The 14,840-nt window shown below is 40.8% G+C and overlaps 2 protein-coding genes across 5 annotated transcripts in view; one reads left to right on the forward strand and one right to left on the reverse strand.

The window, feature by feature from the left end:
• The window catches only part of ARIH1 (ariadne RBR E3 ubiquitin protein ligase 1), a 116,562-nt gene extending 105,098 nt beyond the window's left edge, over window positions 1–11,464 (reverse strand). For 3 of the 4 annotated variants that reach the window (XM_021099102.2, XM_021099101.2, XM_021099103.2), the window contains exon 1: window positions 10,767–11,464. In XM_021099102.2, the coding sequence (XP_020954761.1) occupies window positions 10,767–11,029 (263 nt within the window). In that variant the 5' untranslated portion in view covers window positions 11,030–11,464. The remainder of the gene's footprint in view (window positions 1–10,766) is intronic. The other variant, XM_084968904.1, reaches the window with a different exon arrangement.
• LOC110261568 (uncharacterized) lies at window positions 10,875–12,427 on the forward strand. The gene is made up of 2 exons (XM_021099104.2): window positions 10,875–12,096; window positions 12,192–12,427. The coding sequence occupies exon 1, from the start codon at window positions 11,137–11,139 to the stop codon at window positions 11,935–11,937; it is 801 nt and encodes a 266-aa protein (XP_020954763.1). The 5' UTR covers window positions 10,875–11,136; the 3' UTR covers window positions 11,938–12,096; window positions 12,192–12,427.
• Window positions 12,428–14,840: the final 2,413 nt, after the last annotated feature.

Here is a 14,840-nt window from a genome sequence, read left to right on the forward strand (position 1 = left end):
TCATGCCATCTTCTTACACTATCACTGTAGCATTATTTAGAAATCATAAAATAATTAGTGCCAAAAGAAAACATTGTCTGGTCCCCTTTGGTTTACAGTTAAGGAAACCAGAGAAGCAAGCACTTACTACACAAGAACATACTTCAATGAGTACGTATTTACTGAGTTTCTACTATGTCAGAGACTGTGTGACATATGCTATGGATGAAGACTCAGCTCTCACCCTCAAAACCCTCATAGTTAGCTAGTGACTTAGAAATCGGGGTGGCTACATTATAGCCTCACTGATACCACACTAAATGTCCATACAAAGTGCTATGCAAACATAAACAAGGAAGCAGTGAAGGTAGAGGAGAGGGACCTATTAAGAGACATGGTAACACAGAGTGAGGTATGTCTAGGAGTATATCAGGCAATTAAAAAGACAAAAAGCATCACAAAAATAGGGACCAGCATGAGCAAAAACAGGAAAACACAGATGTGTATCATATATTAAGAAATTATTAGTGCAACTTGGGGTGGTGGGAGGACATGGAACAACAGCAGTTAAGGCTGAAAAAATTAGGAGTCTCCTCAGTGATGCAATGGGATTGGCAGAATCTTGGGAGCGCTGGGACGCAGGTTTGATCCCTGGCACGTCACAGTGGGTTAAGGATCCCAGTGTTGCTGCAGCTGCAGTGTAAGCTGCAACTGCAGCTCTGATCTGATCCTTGGCCCAGAAACTCCATATGCCATGGGGCAGCCAAAACAAAGAATGAAAAAATCTGTTGAAATCAAGATGGGGAAGCCACGAAGACCACATTAAAGAATCTGAACTAGATATATAAAAGGAAATAAATATATGGGGGGTAATGAAGCCTCTTTTTAATTTTAGCAAGAAAATAACTGGTATATTTGTATTTGGTAGTATGACAGACTGGAAGCCCAGAGACAAAAAGGCAAAATAAAAAGAGGCCCTACGTTAGGTTAGTTAGAAAAAAAGGGATAAGAATAACATAAAATAAATTTCAGAGGTAACTTATAAATTTCAGGGGTAACTTGATCAGGGCAACCAGATATGGGAAATACAGGGAGAAAAAGAATCAAGAATGACTTTCAAATTCCAAGAATGACCAACTAGTAAGTCAATCAAAGGAAGAAGAGCCTTAAGGAAAGAAGGCCATAAGTTTGGATTTCAAGTGGGTTTCAGGAAATGCCTATCCAAAATGTCACAAATTTCAGTGTGTCCACATTAGAGGTCCACTTATAAATACTTGCTAGGATAATAAGAAAATATTTCTCAGTCCCTGGCCTATTCTTAATTCCAAAAAAAGAGTGCCATTGTGATTGAGAAAGGCTATATTATCAACTAATTGGAGCTGGTTAATATTTGAATTAGAAGTATGACAGTTTAAAAGGAGACAGCAAAGCAAGCCTGGAAGAAATGTCTGGGATTATAGCTATTCTTAGCATTGTCTAAACAAGTATCTTAGTAATAAGGAAATGTTACCTAATAGTTCATTATCTGCAGTACTTTTTTTTTTTTTTTTTTGTCTTTTTGCCTTTTCTAGGGCCGCTCCTGCAGCATATGTAGGTTCCCAGGCTAGGGGTCTAATGGGAGCTGCAGCCACCAGCCTACACCAGAGCCACAGCAACGAAGAATCCGAGCTGCGTCTGTGACCTACACCACAGCTCATGGTAACGCCAGATCCTTAACCCACTAAGCAAGGCCAGGGATCGAACCCACAACTTCATGGTTCCTAGTCCAATTCAGTAACCACTGCACGACGACAGGAACTCCTATCTGCGGTACTTTTTGCCAAAACGTATTCTCAGGTCATTTGTGACACTTCTTTTAAATGGAACGCAGCACAAAGAAAAGATGTTATTGAGCAAGTCTTCATTAAGTGGAAAATAAAATTACATTAAAAAAACTCCCAGAATTCCCAGGTGGCTCAGCAGGTTAAGGATCCGGTGTTGTCACTGCAGTGGCTCAGTTCACTATTATGGAGTGGGTTCAATCCCTGGCCCTAGGAACTTCTGTTTGCCAAAAGTGCAGGGAAAAAGAAAAGAACAACCTCCCAATACAATATTTGGCAGTTTCTCATTTAAATCTTCACACTTTTTGGCCTTAAAAACAATACTCTCATTTTTAAAAATGAGTAGGGCTCTAAAAAATTAATCTGCCAGAGCAGCTGCTAGCTCAAACAAGACCTTTTAAAACTGCCTTCTAAAATACCAAATTATCCATTATTTAACTCAAATATTAATTGGGCATTTACTACATACCAAGATACATCAAGAAAGGAGACATTATTCAAGATTAAGCCAGATTACTACTGGGTGAATAAAAAGTTAGGAAGAAAGCAAAATTTTAGGAAGAAACTTAAATTACTTAATTTTAGAAATCTACTGACTGTAAAACGTGTTCTTTTGAAATTGAACATATAACAACGGCCCACATTTTAATTAGCCTGGCAGTTTTGTTTTGCTTTGTTTTAAATAGAGTAGACTTTTTTAAACACTGAAAATAAAATAAGGCAAGGACTGCCTCTACTACCTCCATGGGCCCCAAAGTATCCAGTCATCCCAGATTAGAAGCAGCTCTGGGGAGTTCCCGTTGTGGCGCAGTGGTTAACGAGTCTGACTAGGAACCATGAGGTTGCGGGTTCGATCCCTGCCCTGGCTCAGTGGGTTAACGATCCGGCGTTGCCGTGAGCTGTGGTGTAGGTTGCAGACGCGGCTCAGATCCCGAGTTGCTGTGGCTCTGGCGTAGGCCGGTGGCTACAGCTCCGATTGGACCCCTAGCCTGGGAACCTCCATATGCCACGGGAGCGGCCCAAAGAAATAGCAAAAAAAGACAAAACAAAAAACAAACAAAAAAAAGAAGCAGCTCTGGGTAACAGATCAAATGTCAGCCTAACACTCATTCTTCTATTTACCCCATCATATAATGCAAATAATTCAGCTATTTGCAAAATGGACTATACTGACAGTCAAGATCTTAGCAGTTATGGCCTTTGATACTATACCTATTAAAAGAAAGTGTCTAAATAGGCAACATGCATAATCAAAGATATTATAGGTCCACTATCATAAAAAGAACAAAAAGAGGGGGATTAATTAACCTTAGGAAGAGAATGTTTTCCTTCATGCTTCCAAACGATAATTATGTTAAGAGAACAACAACAACAATCTTCATCTAAGCCACCACAGGAACAATGGGTGAAAGCTAAAATGGAGAATGTTAACTCCATTTTTTTTAAAAAAAGTCAAGATTTAAACTTAGAATGTGCTACATCACAAAACAGCTCACTGTCATTTATTTGGAGTTAAGTAGATTAGAATGTTATGGAGAGGATTCTTAGAGACACTGGCTGTACATAAAATAAAACAGAGGAAGACTTTTTGTTTAATGATAATGCTTAGACCAAACTCCCAGAGACCTATTCGCTTAGCCTTGGGTTATGAGTGCCAGCTTTTAAAAAAATTCTCAAGTAAAAAATCTGAATAAGATGAGTAGATTGCATCAATGTCAATATACTGATTATGATATTATGCTGTTCTGCAAGATGGTACCACTGTAGAAAAGTTAGTAAAGGCAGAGTTCCTGTCATGGTGCAGAAGAAATGAATCTGACTAGGAACCATGAGGTTTTGGGTTCGATCCCTGGCCTCGTTCAGTGGGTTAAAGATCCAGCGTTGCTGTGAGCTGTGGTGTAGGCTGGCAGCTGTAGCTCCCATTAGACCCCTAGCCTGAGAACCTCTATATGCCACAGGTGTGGCCCTAAAAAGAAAGGAGAAAAAAAAAAAATCAAATCAGTAAAGGGTATAGCGCACCTTTCTTACAACTACACGTTAATCTGTATCTTAAAATTTAAAATGTCATGAAAAAATTACCAGGTGAGGAGTTCCTATCATGGCTCAGCAGTTAATGAACCGGACTGGCATCCATGAGGACATGGGTTCAATCTCTGGTACCACTCAATGGGTTAAGCATCTAGCGTTTCCATCAGCTGTGGTGTAGGTTGCAGATGCAGCTTGGATCCTGTGTTGCTGTGCCTGTGGCACAGGTCAGAAGCTGTAGCTCTGATTCAACCCCTAGCCTGGGAAATTCCATATGCTGCAGGTGCAGCCCTAAAGAGACCAAAAAGAAGAAAGAACAAACAAAAGAAGGGAAAAAAAAAAAAAATCACAGGTGATGCTACTATCTAGCCGAAGTTCAAAAATGAAAAAGGGGGAAAAAAAAAAATCAATGAACTGAAGAATCTCAAATTCCTGCCAATTCTAAGAGGTTAACTATTCTTTCAATCTCAGCCATTGAAAGGTAATCATTTAAAGGTACAGTAATACTTCTCAAAGTCAAACAAATAATTTATGGTTATTCAAAAATTAAAAATTCAAACTACTATACCCTTCCATTAGTAGATAAATTGGATAAATACACACTATACAATAGTTTATACTCACCTCTTATCTGAGCCAGATTATATGTATCATGGTAAGTAGTCTCTAAAATGGCCCTCAGGATCCACCTCCTGTCTTCACGCTTTCGTGCATTCCCTTCCTCTTGAGTGTTGGCTGTATTGTACTGTTTTAAAACAGTACAATACAGCCAAGTGATGGGATGTCACTTCTAAGATCAAGTTATAGAAGACTGTATTTTAATCTTGGGGACTCTCTATCAGACTCCTCACCCTGAAGAAAAGAAACTACTGTGTTGTAAGCCACTTTCTGGAGAAACCCACGTGGCATGAATTGGCCAAAAACCAGCCAGTGAAAAATCTGAGGCCTCCCAACAACCACACAAGTGAGTCTGGAAGGGGATCTTCCCATGAGTCCAACCTTGATAAATGCAATCTAGCTGATACAGAGACCCTGAGACAGAGGAACCCAACTAAGCTGAAGCCATATCATGGCCCATATAAAATGTGAGGTGTTTTGTGTTTTTAAGCCACTAATTTTTAGGGAAAATATAGAGCTAAAGATAACTAATACATATAGCTGCCACAGGTCAAGCCCAGAAGAAAGTGATCTAGTCTGATGATTTCTGCCTTTGTCCGAGCTTCTACAATCTTATCACCCATAATTAATTGTTTTACCTTAGCCGACCTCACCATTACTGGAACACACCTTCCTCATTTTTATTTCAATTTCTTCGAATGGCTTCCTATCTGTCCTTTCTATCCACCTAAATCCTAGACATCTTCCAGATAACATCCACAGACCTCTATTATTATCCATTTAGCACTGACCTAATAGCTTTGAGGGTCTAAATTCAGAGAGACCGTGAACTCCTAGAGAATAAGTTTCATATTTTTTTCAATATTTAATGCAGTACCAAGCAGGTACACTGACAGTATCCAAAGACTTCATATCTCTTCCAGTGTATCAAATAAAGAAACACAACTATTTTTGTTTAAAAAACACCACCACCACCACCAGTGTGTGGGGAAGGGTGGAAGAAAAACCAAGTCCTCCAACCTCAAAAGAAAGATGTCAACAGTCTGGCTTGCAAGTTTGAAATGACTGAATAAAGATCACCTTATCTGAAAAATAACAGTAACGATAATAAATCCGCTTCATGATTAGCCTAGTAAGTATTGACCAAACTCTTAAAATTTCTTGAACAAATTGCCTTCCATCAATATCGCACCTCTACAGTAATTTATCACTAGTAATTATAATGGAGAGCACTGCTGTTAAATTTCAACTAGACCAGTGGTTCTCAAACTTCAGCTTACATCAGTATCACCTGGAATGGCTGTTAAAACAGACTGATAAACCACAGTTTCTGATTCAGAGGATTAAAACCATAAGCGATTCAACAAGAATTAGTTTTATTTAGAACTTAGAGCTCAAAGAAATCAGCTGGGAAAAGATAAAAATTCGAGAGGAATAAACCATACTGACACCTTAATAGCTACAACACACACACATCGCATCTCCCTCAAACAAGTGAACCAATTTATTATTATCATTATTATTATTTTTTAGGGCCACACCTGCGGCATGTGGAAGTTCCCAGGCTAGGAGTCAAATTGGAGCTGCAGCTGCTGGCCTACTCCACAGAAACACAGAATCAGGATCAAAGCCACATCGGCAGCCTACACCACAGCTCAGGGCAATGCCAGATCCTTAACCCACTGAGTAAGGCCAGAGATCAAACCCGGATCATCATGGATACTAGTGGGGTTCGCTACCACTGAGACACAACAGGAACTCCAAGTTGATCAACTTAAATTCATCTTGATATGCACACTTCAATTTCTTGGAAAAAGTGAGAATCTCCAATTTACTGAGCCTTTAAAAGGACTTTAGGAAAACAAACAAAGCATTAACATAAAAAAGGCCAGTCTAGTAGTTAACTTCCCAGATTTAAATTAAAAAAAAAAAAAAAAAAAAAGCAAAGCCAAACAAAAACTCAAGGTTCTGAGATGTAAATTAACCTGTCAGTTTAGAAGAAAGTAATGGTTAAAACTGACTTCCAAACCAATACACAATACACTGGACTATACTGCCTCTAATTTATGCATGAAACTTTACCTTAGAAGTTCTTTAATATTTCAAATAAATAAATGGGTGAAATAATAATTAAGATTTCAAATCCCATCGTGGTACAGTGGAAAGAATCCAACTAAGAACCATGAGGTTGCAGGTTGGATATCTGGCCTCGATCAGTGGTTTAAGGATCCTGCGTTGCCGTGAGCTGTAGTGTAGGTCGTGTAGGTTGCAAAGGCATCTCTGATCTGGCGTTGCTGTGGCTGTGGCGTGGCTGGCAGCTACAGCTCCAATAAGACCCCTGGCCTGGGACCCTCCATATGCCACAGGTGCGGCCCTATAAAAAGACAAAAAATGAACCAAAGATTTCAAATCAACAAACAACAGAAAGTTTCCCTCATGAAGGTTACATATTTCAGGTGTCTTTAATACAGGTTATTTAGAATAATAAATCTTATAATAAAGCAAGACGCCATCCACTTCTCTTTATGCCTCCTCTCTGTTCACATCCAATAGTCCGATGTGCCTCTTCTTCAGCACATCCTTTTTAAATGTGGTATTAAGGGTACTGTCATACTCTACTACATTCTTCCTAAGTGAGTCAAAATCATGACACTGGATGAACTATGACTATTCCAGAGGTTTGGAATTATCACCAGAGTGACTAAAAATATAGAGATGCTTAGGCTCCAATTCAGACTTGACTAATGAATAACAATCTCTGGGAATGGAGCCCAAGGACCTCTGTGTTCCCCATCTCTATGCTTCTTAGTTAAGAACCATGTCCTCTACAGTGACAAGCACACACCCAAGGCACAACCGACATTTGCTGAATATTGCTATGGAAATACAAAATGGCAAAGTTAAACATCCTTCAAATACAGAGCTATATAATGTTAGTTCAATAAATTACTTAGCTATTTAGGCAATTACATTAAATAATCACAGTAATTTTAATAAGTTAACTATTGTAACAGTAACAATAGTAGTTAAGTAAAGTTGGGCAAACCAAAGGCTATAAGCACCTACCATTGATATAAAGTTAAAGAAAATCCTTGATCTTTTCTTAAAAGTTCAAAAGGTAAGCTAAGTAGCCACAAAGGGTTTAAAAAAAACAAGGCCAAATTAAACAAACTATAACAAGAGTTAGAGAAAGCCAGAAAACCAAGAATTTCCTAAAAGAAAACGTGTTAACTTATTTGAAGACTAGAACTAATTAGCAGATATCTACAAATAACAGTATTAATCTGTTGCCCAGAACTACTCTCAGAAAAAGTAACCAAATTCCCCCAGGAAAGATTAACTTGGTGACCTTATTACATTTCAGTCTTTCTCTCTCAAATTCACTAGTATACCTGATTTCATATTGAAAAGTAGCACCAGGGAGAAGGGGATTTAAATTTTTTAGAATTAACAGTAAGCTCCCTAAGGTGAACTAAATAAAACAATGGTTCTAAAATTACTTAAAATATACATTAGACCAACATTAGTTTTAACTAAAAAACCTACATGTGTGATATGTAAAGCCACTATTAATATAAACAGGTCTTATAAATCAATAAAAGACAAACATCCCCAAAAGGGGTAAAACAGCAAAAGCAAAGGGCAATTTACGAAAGAATAAACATGTTAGAAGTTCAACCTCTAACGTGTTAGAAGTTCAAAAAAAAAAGGAAATTTAAAAAATGATGACCATTTTATTTCAATCAAACATCAGAGGGGGGAAAAACTAGTATAAGTATTTCTGAAAGCAGTGTGGTAATACGTATCACATGCTTTGAAAATAACCAAGCTCTTTGACTCAGCAATTCAATTTATTCTGAAAAATAGACATTCAAAGATTTACCTATAAGGATATTTCCAAAGAGGCTTATAAGACAGAAACTAGACATTAAAAAGAGCAAAATAATAAAAGACTGATTAAATAGTTTAGATCTATAAAAATGTAAGCACTTGAAAAATCGCTACTTTTTGACAAGACAAAGTTGCTGACATTCCTTCTTTAAAATCATTCTTTTTTCTAATCTGCTTTTTTCTACTAAAAACATAAAGAGAATACAGGGTTTGATTCTGTTATTATTTAAAAAACATCTATAGCTTAGTCACAGGTCTGGAATAATGACCACAGTTCAAATTCTGGTATATATCTCAAAGTGGCAGGTAAAATAATTATTTTTTTCTCCTTACCCAATACCTGTTTTCTAACAGTATGTTACCTATGTAACTTTTTAAGTTTAAATTTAACAAACATAACCTATAACATAACCAAAGCCTAGTTTAGATCTAATGTGTACTATTTGGAGAGGAAATGGTCTGGGCTAACTCCTATCCTTTGATTTACTGATATTCCTAAATATGAACTTTTAACAAGGGAAAGATACTAAGATATTGTGCAATTCTATTTAAGAGCATCCTTAACATGGAGTAGAATAGCAGTTTTCTTCAAAAATCTGTTATGGAAACATGGTTAAAGCAGGACACCTAAAAAAAAAAAAAAAAAATCCCTAGTATTTTGTAGGTCTGAGTTCAGTTCATCAGCACTTACTCCTTTCCCCCTAAACTAACAAAAAAAAGATATCATATGCATTAGCTACATCTTTGTTCCAGAAATGACATAAAGAATTTGTAAGGTTTGACCTCAGTGATTAAGGGCACACTTAAGAGTTGAAAAAGTTGGATGAGATTTAACTACATGAAAACACACCTAAGTTAAAAAATAAATAGCCATGAATTTTTAAAGCTAACTAAAATGCCAAAAAACCTAGGTAATAAGTTTGAAAACCACTTTATAGATTTGCTATATACTTTATACAGTAAATAAACAAAAAAAAAGAATTCAAAGTTTCACTGTAAATTCAAGTTTCCTCAAAGAAAGAAAAATTTTCAATTTAGTGACCTAAGACCTCAACTGTCATATTTTAAGAATTAGAAAAAAAAGTAAAACTTATCTTTCTTCTACAACCCTTCAATTCTCTCCTCAAACTACATTATCTATAGGAAAGTTTGAGATTTCCACTGTTTAGTAATAGCACTAGATATCACAGATTTTTTTAAACTATTATTCAAAGCAGTCTTCCAATAGGCCTACATAGATAGTTCCATTTTCAAAAGAAAGTGTCGCCTACTAAACAATACTGTAAAAAATCATGCAAACTTCACAAGTAGGCACTGACATACTACTAATTTACCAGTGAATATTAGCCAAGCAATTTTAAGGGGGTGGGGGATTGGTTATGACTGACATACAACAAGACAATAGTAATCTTCTGTTTATGTATATATAGTTTCTTTCCATGTAACCAGTGTTTTCTAAAAGTTGCAGTGAATCAAGGCTTCATTTTTATTCTTCAATCACATCCCTGACCCCCATGACTGTTTTTCCCAAAGAGAAACTTTTGACGTCCTAAGCTCAAAAACAAAGTCCGACCCACAAGAAGGTTAAATGAGATGTGGTTATCAATTTAAACCAAGACCAACTTAATGACCACGAAATACAAATTATTAGAGAAAGGGGGTGAGTCCAGAAGCAGAAAGCCTCTACTTACTAACTCACAATAGAGGCTTGTCCAATATTAAACAATAACACTACGCTTTGCTGTTGTTTTAGCTGCAAGGCTGGGTATGCAATTCGCTGCAACTGTTCCAACAGCTTAAGTACGCTACAACTGAAAAAAGTAGTAGTTGGGTCCCAAACAAATAGCAAAGATTTAAAAAGATGCAAGCAGAAGCCTCACCATCAGAAAAGAAGACCCACGAACACCTCTTCCAAGAAACACTTCCCTTCCCCCACCTTTAAGTAGGCACTTAAGACTGCCAAGCAGATCCATTCCTTTATTAACTGGTGTCCACTTGGGGCAACCGTACAACAAGCAGCTCTTAGGCCTACTCTAACCCCTTCCAAAAGTGCTCAAGTGAGGCTGAAGGCCGGAGAAACAGTCTTAGGGGCCCAGTTCTTCCAGCTCTTCTCCACTCTGCCCTGGTAGGTGCTCCATGGGCCAGAGGAGTAACACCGGGGCCAGGACCGGCAGGAACTGCGTCCAAGAGAGAAGTCTTAGGCGGCCGGAGGCCTCCGCCATAGCAGGACCTGGAAAGCACCGCCTCCAGCGCACCTCCCCACACCCGGCAAATGTCTGCTCTACCCCCAGCAGGGGCAGCGGAGGAGACAGGGCTGGGAGGTACCGGGCTGAGCTGAGCACCAGGCCCAGGCCTGCCCCTCGGGACCGCGCGAGCAGCACGAATCCGCTCCTGGGTCCAGACCGATCAAGCAGGCGTGGGGGCCACTCTCACCTGGATGACCTCGTTGACCTCCCGGATACATTCCACCATGTGTTGCAGAATCTGCTCGGCTGTGAGCACCTCGTAGCGGTAATCCTCCTCCTGCTCGTGCCCCGACCCGCCGCCGCCGCCGCCACTGCCGCCGCCGCCGCCGCCGGGCCCCAGAGCACTGCCGCCGCCACCGCCCGTCTCCCCGCCCAGCAGTCCGTCCCGCTCCCCGCCGACGCCCAGCTCAGGCTCCACCAGCTCCACCTCGCCCAGATCCAGGTTATCATCGTCCGGCTCGTCGTCGTCGTCGTCCTCCTCCTCCTCGGCGCCGCTGTCCTCCTCGCTGCACTCTTCGTCCTCGTCGAACTCGTAGTTGTACCCCTCGTCCGAGTCCATGGCGCGACGCGCGGGGGCCCGGCAGACGCTGGCCCTAAGGCGGGGAGAGGGCGGGGACGCCGAGGCCCCGGCTCTCGCTCCGGCTCCGGCTGATGTCCGGACGCAGGCCTGGCTCCGGCCCCGCGGGCCGCAGCTCCTCCCCGGGCGCGGCGGTTGGCGGTTGGCGGCTGGCGGCGGCGGGGAGGGCGCGGAGGAGGGAGGGAGGGAGCGAGGGGGCCGCTCGTCGCCCGCCTCAATCAGACGCGGCTCCGCACCGGCCTCGGAGAGAAAACAGTCCCCAGCGCCACCTCCACGGCCGCTGCTACCGCTACTGAGCCAACAAAGGGGCGTGCGTCACCGCGTCGCGCTGCGTCGTGGCGTCACTGTTCTTGGCGTCACCGCGCCCCGCCCCTCGGCCCCTGTGTGGAGTGCGGGGAGACCCCACGGCCGGGGCTGGCCCTGGGAGCCAGGCGCCGCGGGAATCGCCGCCTGGGTTCCCGCTGCGTTCGCTGTTCGGACGGACGCTGGCCGACACCAGCTGACAGTGTACTTGAGGAGGCTGTGGCCTCCTGGTCACCGAGAGGGGGCCCTTAGGCCGCCCCGGGAGTGGTTTTGCCACTGGCTATGGGGATCCAGCCATTCGCGCAAACCAATGGGGAAGGCGGCCTTCCCACCGGGCAGTAAAGACCCTTCCCGCCCAACCTGGAGTAATTCCAGGAAGACCTTGGATGTTGAGCTAATATTCCTGTTGCCTGGGCTACTCAGAGGATTCTGTTTTATGCAGAACCTCTCAGCCACGCAGCAGGTGTTCTCGTTTTAAGTAATTCACTTGACTCTGTGCCCTGGTACAGACGTGCTGTGATTTAAGTCGCCTGTAGTGACGTCATTTAAAAGAAGCGGTCTCTAAACTCCGCTCATTAAGCGCCTATTCAAGGCCAGAACATTGGCAAAGTCGTGGCTTGCCTTAGTTGAGCACTGTGTAAGATCTATAATCTATAATCTATACGTATGAATTATAATATTAATATATAATACAACATATTAAATATGTAATGTTTTTTCTCATCGTCACAGAGCCACAGTACCTGTGTTATGCCTGAGACTCAAAGAGGAAGAGACTTGACCAAGGCCACAGAACACTTGCCCTATTTTAGACCCTGGGTGACCTTAAATATCGATCATAAAAACACTTTATAACGTATAGTATGTATTATATACTGCATTGTATATAAAATGCATTGTAAGACAACATAAGACCGGTAAAAGAAATATCTGCAGGGACCAAATAAAGCAGAGAGATAGTGCTTGTCTTTTATCTGGAAATGTGCTGTTTGAGCTTAGTGTTGATAGATGGCTAGGAGTTTAATGGAAGGTAGGGAAGATGGTCGAGCCTGAGAAAATAACCGAATTTTGAGTTCCCTGGCGGTGCAGCAGGTTAAAAGTCCAGCATTATCACTGCAGTGGCTTGGGTCGCTGATGTGGCACGGGTTCAATCCCTGGCCTGGGTACTTGCACATGTGGAGGGCACATGGCAAAGAGAAGAAAAAGGAGAAGGAGAAAACAGCAAAAACAATAGCGCAGTAGGTGTAAAGTAGTTTAGTTTGAGGAAGGGCAAACGGCAAGTTAGTGGCCAGGACAGTAAGAGTAATTTATGCCATTCTAACATTAGACTTAATTCTTTGTTGGCAGAACAGGAGAACCAGAGAAATGTTCTGAAGGGAGAAGCATAAGAAAACTCCCTCTTGGGATAACTTGAATAATTGGCCAGATTGGAAATCTTTTAAAGCCCGAATCCCTAACTTACTGATAAATCTTAATGTTGAACCTACAAATTCCCTTTGGAAATTTATTTTGAAAAGTGAAAAATTCCTTTACAATGTATGTTAGCCTCTACTAATTTGTCCATTTTGTAATTTCTTTTTTAGCCACACCTGCAGCATATGGAATTTCCCAGCTGCAACTTCAACCTATGCCACAGCTGTGGTAACAGTGGATCCTTAAGCCACTCTGCTGGGCCAGGGATGGATCCCCAGCCCTAGCAGCGACCCGAACCACTGCAAAGACAATGCCAGATCCTTAACCTGCTGTGCCACAGAGGGAACTTCCATTTTGTAATTTATTTTTTAGAATCAAATTTCCTAAAGTAATCTTAGGATTTGCAAATTAAAACTTTGAAACATCAATGCTGGTAGGTCTTGGTCCTTTGGTCCTGTTTTTATTTAGCAATTATAGGTTGTTGCCACAACTGGGGCAAACTAAGGATACTAGCAACCCTTCTCTCAACCCCATCTCCATTGTTATATACCTATGGGAAAAAATCAGCCACACTTATCAGTACCCTAAACTCCTTTGCCCCATCTTTCCTTTCATCTGCTTCTACCTTGAGTGAACCCTACCATCCATATCCTCCCCTTTGGTACTGGAGCAGCTGACCACTACTGGAGAAATTTGCGTAATCACATGCATTCTGTTATTAAATTTCAATCGCCTACCACAACTGAGCTCTCAATACCACAGAGCAGTCCTGTTAAATTTTTCTAAATTATTCTCCTACTCTAGGCAACCTTTTCAAACCTTCACCAGTTTTTCAGATCCCCAACCCTGCCCTTCCAAATCCTCTTAAAGTACATGACTTTACATAACAGAGAATTCTGAAATCATAAAGACCAATGTGACTGAAGCATACTGGGCAAAAAAGAGTGTTACTGGATAAAGTTAGAGAGGGCAGATCAGGGCAGGAGGTCAGTAGGACCTTGTAGGCTGCCTTAAGTTTACATTATTACAATGGGAAGCATTAACGTAGTTTAAGCAGAAGAGTGAAGAGTGAAACCATATGTGTGTTTTAACAACTATGGGTGCTTTGTGGGAAATGGACTATGAAAGCAGAGACCAATTGTGAGGCTCAGTAGTCAGGTGAATAATGATAATGGTTCAAGTTAGAGTTGTGACAGTGGAGATGTCCTTGCAAATAGCTAGAGTGTGAAGTTGATAGAGGAATTGAGGATGCCTACTAAATTTGCGGCTTGAGCAACTGGGTTAATGGTGGTTCCATTTACTGAAACATATTAAATTTGAAATGCTACTAGACATTGAGGTAGAGATGTTGAATAGGCAGTTCTATATTCTAATGTACAAGACTGAATCAGGTCAGAAGTTAGGGCTAGAGATAGAGTTTCACCAAAGTTTATTTCAACAATGTTGAGAAGCAGCATAGGCTAAAGTTTAAGAGGTTAGACTCTGAAGGAGACAGAGCAGAATTTACCTCTGCCCTGCTAGTTGATGTCTGTAACTTTGAACAAATTACAAAGCTTCACTTTGAAGGATTATAATTCCAGTTTTCATAGGACTATTTATGAGTATCAAATGCCTGGCACATAGTTACGTGTTCACAAAATTAGAATTTTTAAAAAGTGTGTATAAGTCACCTTGTATCTTTTGGGGAAAAAAACCATAGCTAATTGGATTTATAACCTTTTAATTGATTTTTTTGATTACACAGGTATGTATATGGCCTAAGTCATCCCTGTTTTCCAGGAAAGAAAACTGGTCAGCTTGTTTCTCAAAAATCTTTTCCATAGTCTGATGACTTCTTTTTTAGTCAGTATCATGGGCAATGTCATAGTGATTCTGAATTTTGGGGTCTTGATTCATGGATTAAACCATCATAACCAGATTCTCAGCAACAATCATTCCATTGGTATTTTTAAAAATACCTTAGAATCA

The sequence above is a fragment of the Sus scrofa genome, chromosome 7 (genome assembly GCF_054392235.1).
Source record: "Sus scrofa isolate SSC_HxYL_T2T_F1_AM1 chromosome 7, Sscrofa_HxYL_maternal_Yorkshire_Landrace_v2.0, whole genome shotgun sequence".
Taxonomy (NCBI): Eukaryota; Metazoa; Chordata; class Mammalia; order Artiodactyla; family Suidae; genus Sus; species Sus scrofa.